This window comes from Sinocyclocheilus rhinocerous, unplaced genomic scaffold, assembly GCF_001515625.1.
Source record: "Sinocyclocheilus rhinocerous isolate Xijiao unplaced genomic scaffold, SAMN03320098_v1.1 scaffold3807, whole genome shotgun sequence".
Taxonomy (NCBI): Eukaryota; Metazoa; Chordata; class Actinopteri; order Cypriniformes; family Cyprinidae; genus Sinocyclocheilus; species Sinocyclocheilus rhinocerous.
This window is the reverse complement of record NW_015660506.1, coordinates 99,834-112,638: the sequence shown is the minus strand read 5'-3', so window position 1 is coordinate 112,638 and position 12,805 is coordinate 99,834. Positions and strand designations below refer to the sequence as shown.

Here is a 12,805-nt window from a genome sequence, read left to right as displayed (position 1 = left end):
AAGTGCTTTTAGCAATTTAATCAGTAGCAATTAAGCTAAATATGAACGCATTTAAGATCAGAACTAGACCTACATTACTTAAAGGAGCGCTGTTATAAATTAATTTTTTTTTATAAACTTTACCACACTTTTAATGGTTTGTTGACCTTAAACAGTAAAAAAGGTTGTAGAAAGCATTTTCACTCAGAAATTGCTAGTAAATTTCACAAATAATTAAGAAGAAACAGCAAGTAACAGTGAATTAAACATAGCATTTAGAAGTAGAAAGACTAAAATTGTATTTTTCTTGTAAAGCTAACTCCAATAATCTTGTTTTATTTACAGCTTCAGTTTCTTTATTTTATTTTATTTTTTATTTCTTTATTTTTTTCCCACATGCTTGTTACATTATAAATCATTCCTTTTTGGAATGATACAGCATCAAGTTGTAACATGCTATACCTAAAATCACGTTTCTCTAAAGTGGTTCAAAATTTTAAAATTTAGGCTGCCAGTTAATTTGGAATCAATTCATTGTATCAGTGTTCATGGTTCTGATGTTAAAATATATTATCAGTCTTTGGAACATTTCAAATGAATTGATTAGTATCTTTGGAGTCACTGCTGAGCATTTGCTGCAATTTTGACAGAACACATGGTCAATTTTACATGAATTTCAGGAAAACATCTCAAAGTGGTTCTGATTTTACAAAATCCCATCAGTCTTTGGCACATTTCAAATGAATTATTCAGAATCTTTGGAGTCACTGTTCAGAATTTACTGCACATTTGACGAAAAACATTTAGTTTAGTTTATCTAAGTTTCAGGAAAACATGTCAGAGGAGTTCATGTTTTGAAGCAGTGCAGAACTCTGCTTGAGGGTGACGGTCTTGAGGGTCCTAGCTCACAGCCGTAGGGGTGTTTTCCACCATTGCATACTCTGTCTCGGTGCCCTGAGAGCCCTCCATGAGCCGCGCCAGCCCTGTACGTTTGGAGTATTTGAAGATGAAGGCTTTCATGAGGTCATAACGGTAGTGACGGTGAGCGAAGCTGTAGACAACAGGGTTCACACAGCAGTGCAGCAGCGACAGACATTGCGTAAGGTTCAGCGCCACAAAAAGGCCGTTCTCTAAACTGCAGCCCAGCGGCAGCACACCTAGCATTGCTAGCGCATCGACTAACAGCACAGCATGATATGGTGCCCAGCAAGCTATGAAAACTACTATGTACGTGAGGATGACCTTCCTGCTCACGCTACGATCCTGGTCGCCATTTGAAGGGGAATGAGAGGAAGAGGAAGCCAGAGTGTTTGCCAACAGCGCATAGGACACTGCTATAACGGGGAAGGGTATGACAAAACCAAGAACCACAAAGCTCAGCTGAATGCCCACCATCCACTGCAAAGGGTTGTCTTGTGGATATACAGGATGACACAAAGTCACATGACTGTGTAGTGATTTGACGGACTGCAGGAAGTATGTGTCAGGTATCGAGGCGAATAAAGCAAGCAACCATGTTGCCACACACACTAAACGTCGTATTTGTCGTTCTCGTCTGTGAGAAATCTCCCCCGAGCGGACCACCGAAAGATACCGGTCCACACTCATGCAGGCCAGGAAGAAGATGCTGGCAAAAAGGTTGACACTGAACAGTAGATGTGTGAGCTTACAAGTCGCTTGGCCAAACGGCCAGTGACCGCCCTGTGCCAGTGAGCTCACCCACACTGGGAGAGTAGTGACCACACACAGGTCAGCCACTGCTAGATTTAATATATACAGGTGCGTGTTATGGTTATGACGTTCCGAGCGCAAGTTGACCCACACTACTAGTGCATTGGCGGCCAGGCCCACAACAAAAATGAAGGCATAGAGTGTGCACATAGCACGGAGGAGAGCAGAACGGTTGAAGGATGTGGGGCACATTTGCATTTCCACCCCCGAGTTGTTGTCACTGGCATCTGTGAAGTTTAATTCTTCCCACATGGTGAAGAATTCAGTCAGTTCACTGGCACTTAGACTCATCTTCTCATTTGGTGGTGAAGACTGCAACTGTGGAAGGAGAAGAAACTGAAGTTAAACACCCATCAACATGTAGTTCAGTTATGATTAGCATATGGTCTATGTCATCGGGTTATTAAATATCAATGAATTAAATTGATTTTGGGGTCAAATATTACCTGGACATATATATGCAAAATGTAACAATGTAATATAATAAAATATATTTTAATATCATTGATTGATTTTGGGTATATTTTTCTAGATATTTAAATTATGTATAATTTATTAATGATATTTTACTAAATTATGATGTATTACAGTATGCATGTTGTATATGTTTATTGTTTTTGGCTGTTTATTACTAAAAAAAGAGTTTCATATATTTGTTAATATTACACTACCATTCAAAAGTTTGTGGTCAGTTTGTGGCAAGTTACTTTTTAAAGAAAATTATTACTTTTATTTAGCAAGGATGCACTAAATTGATCAAAAGTGACAGTTAAGACATTTATAATAAATGATTCATATTTCAAACGAACGCTGTTCCTGAACTTTCTATTTATCAAAGAATTCTAAATAATATATTAAGCAAAACAAAAGTGTTAAGCAGCAAAACTATTTTCAGCATTGATAATAAGAAGAAATTTGTCTTGAGCAATAAATGGGCTAAATATATTCAAACAGAATTTTTAATTGTAATAACATTGTAATAAAAATGCATCCTGGATGAAAATAAAATCTTAAAGACCCAAACTTTTGAACGTTAGTGTATATTTTGCGTAAATAAACTTAATCAAGCAGTTAAGCACTCCACCCCCACCCCCAACCCCAAACTGTTGCTTTCTTATTTTCCTCTTTTGATTGTGACGTGAAATATGACCTGCCTTTGTGTTAGAGAGGTTTCAGTCACTGGAATGACCTTAGAAGTGACTGTAAATCCCATAATAATCCCATAGTATTGCTATGAACTATCAGATGCAGGTTATTATTTATTTATTTATTTTTCTCACAGGGTCATACTCATAAGTGAAGTTTAAACCTTTTTATTATTATTATTTAATTGATATAAGACCTCTCAGTCATGGAAGACAAACCTGTCTATGGCACTAGAGCATTGCCTTTTTTGTGAAATTGTCACAGCATCCTATTATAATTTCATGGTTCAGCTCGGTTAGAAAGTTGACACTACTTCAAAAGCCAAAGCAGTTTGGCTTCAAGCCAGTCGTGTTAAAGTACCCTTTAAGCTGGTTCTGCTTTTCAAAAATCAAAGTGACTTAGTTCTGTGACTTCACAGTGATTTCTATGAGCAAAGTAATTTCAGTTTATGGATTTTGTCACGCCATCTTAAACATCTAAGTGGTCCATTCTAAAAGACATGTTGCTATGTGGTTGGTGAGGTCACAGACCCTCGACCCTTGACTTTTCTCTGGTCACTAAATCCTTTTTTAGTGGAACCTTTCAATCTCCAGCAGAGCTGCCACAACGGATATTAATGTCAGTATAATGCTGTTCTGAATTAGAGTAACTCTATAAAAATATAAAATAAGTCTGTCTCATGCTATGTTGTATAGGACTTATAAAGAGTGTGTGATTGTGTTTATGTACTGAAATGTTATAACTGGGGATCATTTTCCCTTACAAAAGCAAATTTCCTGTTGCTCCACCTGTATTCTGTTTGAAGTTCATTACAAAGTGAAATGTAATTGTTTTCCATTTAGTAAGTACACAATAGTGTTGTTTGATAAAAGCTTTTAGGTTTGTTTGTTTAAGAATGGTTTATTTGCTTTAACCTTCAGAGGAAATAGTTTAGGAAGTTCATAGCACAAAATGTAATTGATGAATCTTTTAAGGACTGAAACATGTGGAGATACACATGCAAACACTCTTTACCTTCTCTCTAATTGTGTCCTTGTCACTGTCTAATAGATGATCCACACCAATGCAACTGGCCATTTAAACTCTGAAATACGTCTGAATGGTTCCTGGGCTTACAGCAGTACACAATGGAGACACTGGAGTGTCAAAGGTCAAATGCTTTATGACAACAGACACCTTGAGGGCCTTGAACCTGTGACACTGCTCTTGACAGGATGACAGGATGTTGGATATTAAGTCATGATTTGCTCAAAATTGTGAATTATCTTTGAAATGGGCATAAAGATCCAATTCATTAGTTAAAAATATTTTTTAGTACTCTGTAGTTTCTATTCATTAGCTGTGCAAGCTCTCTAGGCCATAAATGCAGCAAATGTTTCTTTCTTTTCAATTAAAATTAAATTCATTCCATCTTACTGCACCCCAAACTAATTTTGTGTTTTGAATGAATTTATTTATTTTGAGGTTATGGATTTTGACAAATGTAAACAGTTTAATAGAATGATACATTGAGTAAAGCTCAAAGCATGAGCTAACATGACAGACTGGGATTACTGGCAGCAAACAGAAAGCAGAAAGTATGTATAAAGCCAAACCATGGACATAATGAACTATGATGAAAATGCTTAACATATGTGACCTTTTTCTCAAAAGTAAAATCTTTCCGCAGCATTGATGTGACGATCCATGATACAATAGAAAGAGTATTGGGTTTTGTGCATGTTAACTTTTCCTGCAAATTAACCAACTGGCCTGCCCCAAAAATAAAAACGACCAAAACTGGCCAAATTTTAAACGATTATGTCATCATTTACTCACTCTCATTTTGGGGGGAAATCATACAAACATGGGTGAATATAAATGTTGTTGTTGCTGTTTGTTTATTTTTTTAAATACATTTTAATAAATGTTTGGTTTATTTTCCAGAGTAGCCTAGATGAAAAATCGATGGACTAATCGATATATCATGATAAGGCATAGACCTAGTTATTTTGTGACCGTCTGAATTGTTTTTTGCGCCCCTACGCAGTTAGCCTGAAGTAGTCAACAATACTAAAGTTTTTGATATATATCTAAATCACTAAGCTTTTAACATTTTCAGCATTTCTGTGTAGTCAATATTAATCCCAATGGAAAGCGCACAGCATATATAGTGTTGCCATGGTTACGTGATTTACGTCCTCCTCAATCAAGCGACTTCTGACACCGAACGTTTATTTTGCGCCAGACAAAACGTACGCGCTATAGCTAAGTAACTTATACTCAGTACAAGTTCATTTTTGTTAAAACATAAAACTATTTGAAATGCTAACAACTTTATTACGAAACCCCTCACACTAACAAATGAGATATCATAAAGAAGATCTGCTTTTAGAAAAAACCCAACCTATTCTTGCTGAGCTGTCAACAAATCGTCTAACTTACAATGTAGTGCAGGTGTCTCAAACAGGCTGTGGTGTGACTAATATAGCCAACTAAAACTCGTCTCAAGTCTTTTGCTTGTTCGTTAGGACAAAGTGATATTTCTTACCTTTGTCATTTTGACTTTAGAGATTGGTCAGTGCGCAATATTAATCCACGGTTTCGTTCTTGTCCGCCGATGAGATGAAGTGATTCCTTTGGCGCTTGTGCTTCAGGTTGTTTAAATAGAGTGAATGAAAGTGGTGACGCCCATCTGCGTCTGACAATAGCGGCTCCGAACGCACCTCAGTCTGAACACACTCAGACATAGCACTGCTGACCAGAACCACTGTTGGCCAAATGGATGCCACGAGTGGAATTGTACTGTTGAGCCACCAGTCTAAACAAATGTTAAAATATAGGTTTTCATTAAATAATAAAGTACATTTTTTATTTATAATTACAGGCCTATATCATAAAATAAAAAAATAAAATAAAAAAAATAATAATAATAATAATAAAAACTAATAATAAAATAAATGTAAAATACACAAAATTGCTAAATAAAAAAGGGGGGAAAAAATTATTTTTTAATTGTATACACCCACCCACACAGTTAACCATTAATGTAACTTTGTCCAGGGTCTCTCTGGCACCTCAGAAACTCTCATTTCCCATGCCTGATTACACATTATGAAACATAACCACCCAAAACGACAACCTGAGGTCTTGAAAAATAATCTGTTAAAACCGGCAGCAGCAGGAAGAGTCTACAAAACCACGGAGCAAAGACTAGCACCATGTCTTTACCAATCCTCAGTCTTGCTTAATGGAAATAAAACAGCATATGTCTATTGTTATTTGTATGGGGAGGACATGGGATATGTAATGGTTTTCTTTATCCTCTGACACAGAAAAGGTCTGACCTCATGAAGGACATGAATCAATGAAGGAGTGATTGTTTCCATCACGATAACCTGCATGAAAGGGTAGCCTCAGCACGCACGGATATCCATTGTCCCCAGCTATCAAAAGTTTCAGAGCAGATTTCAAAAAGTCACTGATAAGCATCCTGGTTCTCCTTAACACTTGTGCCAACTTCTTTATGTGAGCTTTACATACACAGGAGGGGAGAGACCTTTTGGTTAAGGCTTTGAAACAGAGACTGAAAGAGGTGAATTAACGAGGGAAGAGAGCAGGGGTCCAGAGCTGCTGGAACAGAGGAAAAAAATCTCTGTCTGCTTTTCAAACACACGCTCACCCTCCATTGCTAAGCAACAAATCTTGTAAAATGAGTGACTCAGTGCTTGAGAAAAAAGGACCTTTAAATAACTTCCTGCAGTGGAGGTTTCATTTAATTTAGTTAATGTTCAAGGATACTACATCATTTTGTCCATTGATATGGTGCAACATTGTGACTGCACTAAAGCTTCCGGTGTTAATTTTAATCCAACAGATGTCTCAATAAACATGCAAGACTTGTGGCGACAGCTGAAGGCTGAATTGCTCTGGATAAACTTGTCCAAAGGTGTTATTTGGGTCATGTCCTCTTCTGCTTCAGGGTCAAGGCCAGGAACGGGAGATCATGTCATCTTTCTGAACAACTCATTCTTGCAAGCAGATAACTGATATACAAGGGGTTACAGAAGTTATTCACATGAACCTCTACTTGTAAATGGTTTAAAAAAAAAAAACGGTGTAGGAACAATTTTCGCTCTGAAACTGCTTGTAAATTTCACAAATAACTATAAAGAAATGACAAGTACCATTGAATTAAATATGAAATATTTAAGTAGTAAGACTGAAAAAAAGGTACACCAATAATCTTTATTTTATTAACAGCTTTGAAATTTTTTTTTTGAGTGTAACAAGATATAAAATGACCTCTTATCTCTCTGTTTATATATTTGTATTTGTTTTTCCCAAATAAAAAAGGATCTATTATTTTCTTTCTTAGTGCATTAACTATTTTACATCTATTATGTGTTTCCTAGAAGCTATTTCATATATTATTTCTAAGTACATTATAATTAATTCTGTAAGTTGGTAAGGAATGTGGTAAAGTGGATTATGCTTTTGCGAGGTGTAAAATAATTTTTCTCATTCATGACAAACAGAGGGAGCTTGGAATTAATTTGGCTTTTAATATTTCTGAGACTTTTCAGAGACTAAAAAGGGGGGAAATTAAAAACAGAATGGGTGGAACCCATCAACAGACAACATGACACATTAATAAATTTTCTATACAGCTTACACAGTGATAGTTCTAAAGACATAATTTTCCTTTTTGCATTACAAACAATAAGCAGGGTGGCCAGTCATGATTCTTGTGTAATTTACCATTAAATATAATTACAATTTCTACAACATTACCTCAGCATTGCTACAACAAATCTTCAATTAATGATTTCACTTTCAATGGGATGTTTGAAAAATCAAAATTTAAATTCCACATGCTTATATACATTTCCCACACATTATTTTAACATTGTGTTTGTAGAAATATGAACTGGTGACCTTTGAAGTTTTCACAAATTAAACCAGTAATTCATTACATCATTCCATTACTTATATTACTTTTGGGAAAGCAGGAGACTTTTACAATGGTTTGATTGATCAGTTTCTCTATGGCCAGTTTCAGTTCAATTATTCAACAGCTCCCTGACCCTCTACAGTTCACTTACTCTAATTGGTGGATAAACAGCACAGCTGGTAAAGCTGGTCATATAATGTAACCAATAGGAGCTCCCATGCCAGCAATTTGCTAAAGCAAAGTCTTGGTATTTGGTTATACAGGCAGACTGCTTTTCTCAAAAGCACTAAACATACAACTCACACTTCATCAGAGTGATTAACAGCACCAGAAAAAGTCTTTGGCTCTCGATGTGTCAAAGAAACATGCTGGAGGATGCATTTGCATTGTGTTTCATGTGCAAATGTTAGGGGCTGCAAACTTTAATTTCTAAATAATTAACACACATTACCATTCAAAATTTGGGGTCAGTAAGATTTAAAAAAAAAAAATTAATACCTTTATTCAGTATAAGGTTGCATACAATTTATCAAAAGTGACAGTGAAGACATTTTAACTTTTAATTCAAAAGATTTCTATTTTAAATAAATACTGTTCTTTTGAACTTTCTATTCATCTATCACAGCAATTCATTACATTTTAAAATACGTATAAAAAAAACCTAAACTTTTGATCTAATAAATGCAGTGATGATGAGCATCGTAGACTTCTTTTAAACACAACCCTTAACTGTACAGTAGTGTACAAAAAGTCATTTCAAGTTTCTTTTAAATATAGTGTTGCATGTGCACAAATGGAGTTAATTAATTTAATCTCTTCATTCAGTAAAGGAAAAACTTCCTGTATTTCAGCACACTACTGCAGCTGAGTTGCTGTTCCATATAAATTAACAAAGATCACATCAAAAAACATCTTTCGCCTCCAGAAAGAAGCACGCTGTGAAATATGCACATTTGGTGAGTGCCATCATGTGAGGAAAACAGACTTCAGGCCATGCCATTGTGTTCCAGGTGGTTCCAGTTTCAAGCCTCAGTGCCATGCAGGGCTGAAAGCAGTGTGGGGGATGGCCAAGGCTCCATCTGGCATCAGGAGCTCATGTGCTGGTTATGTTAACTGAATGATACAGTTTTGGAGTATTGGAGATGGGAGTCTATGCAACTTCTGTGCTATTTATGGAAACCCCATCCTCATTGGTGTTAAAATGTAAAACTGACTATTTTTGTTCTGCCTGACTCAATATGCATTGCACTGTAATTAAATATGCAGTTAAATAAATAATGCACTCTGAAATTTAAAGATGAAAGCTCCCCCTTATTGTTAACAGTGACTACATAAAATTTAGATTTTTGGTTCCCGTTGACGTTCACTGTATGGACAAAAATCACAAAATATCTTCTTTTGTGTTCCACAGAAGAAAAAAAGTCATATAGGTTTGGAACATGAGGGTGTGTAAATGATGACAGAATTTTAATTTTTATATGAATAATCCCTTTAATAGTACTGAAAACAACGAATAACTGAAAACAACACTAACATTTCTTTGTTTAGAAAGAAATGTTTCCATTATTTGTCAAAAATTTTCTCATCTTTTGCCCTCTGAATAATCCAAATTACAAATTTGGTATGGCTGTTGTCACTTGATTTTCAAAAAGTTCAAAAATCACCATCAGGATCTATTGAATGAAAGGCCGTGCATGAGTTTAAATGACTTCATAACCCTAAGGACAGTACCCAAAATCATGTCAAGCTTCCACGTTTTTCCCAGAAGGACAGTCTCTTTAGTGAGGAAGCTCCTTTGATATACCGCAAGCACATGGCGGAATACTGTGTGCCGTTTTGAAGTCTCTAATTGGCTCCTTGTTTTGAGTCATGGAAACATGATATAAGCGATTCCTTATGGGTTGCGCACTGAAAAAACAAAACAGAACAATCCTATCATGTGCTTTACATCTAAATCAAAGATGTAATTCATCCATTGTCAAAATAATTGATCAATTTTGACAATCAGTTTAATTCTATTAGTGGACTCATGATAAAATGTCATGGTTTCAAAAAACTAAAAAAAACAAAGGATAGTTCATTGAAGAGCTCACAAAAAGCCTCATATTCAGGTGCATTTAGTCTAAGTTTAAGACTTTATATTAGGATATACATGCAAACCATTGTTATATCTGTTCTGTATTATAGCTAACTAGAAGCCTTCAACTGTCACTTTCAATATTTATTATTAGTATTGCACAGTTCTCTCTGAAAACGTCCTGTGCATTTAAAACTTGCTTGTGGTCTGCACGTTAGAGTGTTGAGAGTGTCTGTTATGGACTGGCAAAGGTGTGGTGAATGCAAAAACTGCACTACGCCCAGGAGACTGTGCATCAAGACTGTCACCTAAACCACAAATGCTTCCCTTGCAGATCCCATATAACCGTCTTGACTAAGACCTGTCACCTGTTTTTTGTCATGCAAAAAAAAAAAAAATACATGAAACTGAACATTATGTAATATTTTGAAGTTTGCAGCAAGTCTGTTTTGAAGTCCATGACCATTGCTTAGTGAAAGGTCTCTTCCAAACAAAATGTATTCCCCTCATTTCTTGTTTAATGTTATCGGGATGGCTTTTCCGTACATTAATTTGACATATGGTTAAAACAAACCACCTTGTGAACAGGGTCAGAAGATGATTTGTTTAAACCATATGTAAACAGAGCCATCAAAGTTTAGCTATGCATTCCAGCATGTGTGTTGGACAGACACTACTTTATAATCTACTCAAAACTGAAACTCGATCCTAAAGTGGATGATTACGTTTATGCATTTACATTTCTGCATTTAGCATAAGCTTTTATCCAAAGCACCTTACAATAGAGGAACAAAGCAATTCATCAGAGAGCAAATAATATTCATAATATACAATGCCAGGTGTAGAGGTGGAACCTCTGGATTGTTCTGATAGACCTTTGAAAACTGGCGACTCCGGTAAGAGAGTAAAGGGCTCAGAGAGTCACATCCAAGAAAGCTTTAATGAGTTGGGTTTATACAGGCCACTTTGGTGAGCATAAATGTATACAGGCAAAAGTATTGGGGTATTTGGGGTGTGTATGTGTGTGTGTGGTTTTTCTGCATGAACGCACACAACTTTAAAGTTCGGATGCTCACTCTGACCCAGCGCGTGTGGTGTATAAAACGCAGTGTCTTAAAGGGAAGGTGTATAGGTATCAGTAAAATGAAAGATATGCGCCTTCTAGTGGTAAAATATTAAAGTGAAACTAAAGGAAAAGACTTTCCTACACCAGGATTATTATAAAGCTATCTTAGCTATATTTTAGTAGTTTTTTGTTAGATATTTCTAATTAGCTTTATTTTTTACAGTTTCAGTAATTTTAGTAATTCAACTTTAACGTATTTCAAGTTAGCTTCCAGTCACCATTTTATTTTTTTTAATCTGTGTAAAATTAATTTTATCTTTATTTCAGCTAATAAAAACTATTTTAACAGTTTTAGTTACCATTAACACTGGTCTTGTATGGTGCATATCAACCAGAAATGGACCTAAAAAAAAAACTTAGCAATCAAACTATGATTTGCATTGCTTTTGAAACTGCAGCTAACTAGACCATGCTAACCAGCCACACCTTGAACCTGGGATATTTTAGCATAGCCTCAATGTCACCACAAGAGGTCACTATGCAGGCCTGAGCAGTTTCTCTGTTTAATAGGGAATGTTTGTAAAGGAATACTCAACTGCTTACTGCACAGTAAAAATAGCAAACACACTATATGTAACGATAAAAAATTACATTGGTAATATGCTACACAGATATTACATGATTCTTTTATCTTGCACATTTGATTCTGTTAGTAGTATTCTATTATCTCAGACAAATCATCTCTATTTCGCATTTTAAATTCAATTTAGTTTAAAATGTCTGATCAGATAAGCTACATTTTTCATATGTTTTTTTCTTCACACTCTAGCTGGAAGCAAGAAAACTAATAATTAAAAAAAAAAAAGTAAAAGTAATATACTCAAAGTATAGTAAAGTTTCTGAGATTGCATGGCTACCTGTTTCCAGATTACTCTTGATTAAAATTTAGGATCTGTTTTAGATTAATACAGCATAAAAACGCAGCAGGGTTTCAAAGCATTATCTGCAGACATCTGCTGAAGAGTTTTGTTGCAGAAAAGGACATGCCTCTGAGGAATTTCCACAGGAAATGGGAAATCAGTGCACAGCTGGGACAAATACCCTTTGGATAAATGTGCCATATTAAGGTGCTGCTTGTTCTGAAACAGAGCAAACACATTTGTTCTTGATATTTGGGGCCTTAGAATTGCTTGGATAAAAGCCCCTAGGGAAGACCACTGAAGGAGCAACAAAATAGAGTAGGGAAATCCTTGACTAAGGAGCACAAAATTAACTTCTCTTTTGGTTTCTAACCGACTCACTCTTAAGGGATAGTTCACCAAAAAATATATATATAACTCATTTACTCACCCTCATTTTGTACCAAACGCATAAGACTTTGGTTAATCTTCAAAACACAAATTCATATATTTTTAATGAATTCTAATTAGTCCAGGTAACCAAAACTGAAAACATCCAAAAGTTAGAAAGGCTAAAATAAAGCGAAATAAAAATGCTTTAAGCGATTTAATTTAGGTTTCTACTCATATAAACACATACATCAAACATAAAGAGTGCACGTCACATACTAAATCAAATCTCATTGACATACACAAGCTTCTGTGTTTACCTTATGTGATTTGCTCTATGTATGCGTGTTTAGATGTATAAAAGCCTAAATTAATTCTGCTCGTCATATAAAGATAGTATCTCTTTACTCAATACTTATGGACTAGTTTAACAATGCCCTTACAACCTTTTGAATATCTAAACTCAGGTTTCATTCAAAATATCTTAATGTTTTGAAGATTAAACGGTCTTTTGGGTTTAGAACAACATGTGACTAATGACAACTTTCATTTTTGGGTGCACTAAAGACAGGAGCAATTGTGGG

The 12,805-nt window shown here is 35.4% G+C and overlaps 1 protein-coding gene across 1 annotated transcript; it reads right to left on the bottom strand.

Moving 5' to 3' along the window:
- Window positions 1-420: 420 nt before the first annotated feature.
- On the bottom strand, window positions 421-5,489 carry ackr3a (atypical chemokine receptor 3a). Its single transcript, XM_016534412.1, has 2 exons — window positions 5,387-5,489; window positions 421-2,028 (listed from the first exon to the last, which is right to left on the bottom strand). Exons 1-2 carry the CDS (start codon window positions 5,393-5,395, stop codon window positions 880-882), a joined length of 1,158 nt encoding a protein of 385 aa, XP_016389898.1. The 5' UTR covers window positions 5,396-5,489; the 3' UTR covers window positions 421-879.
- Between the last annotated feature and the right edge of the window lie 7,316 nt (window positions 5,490-12,805).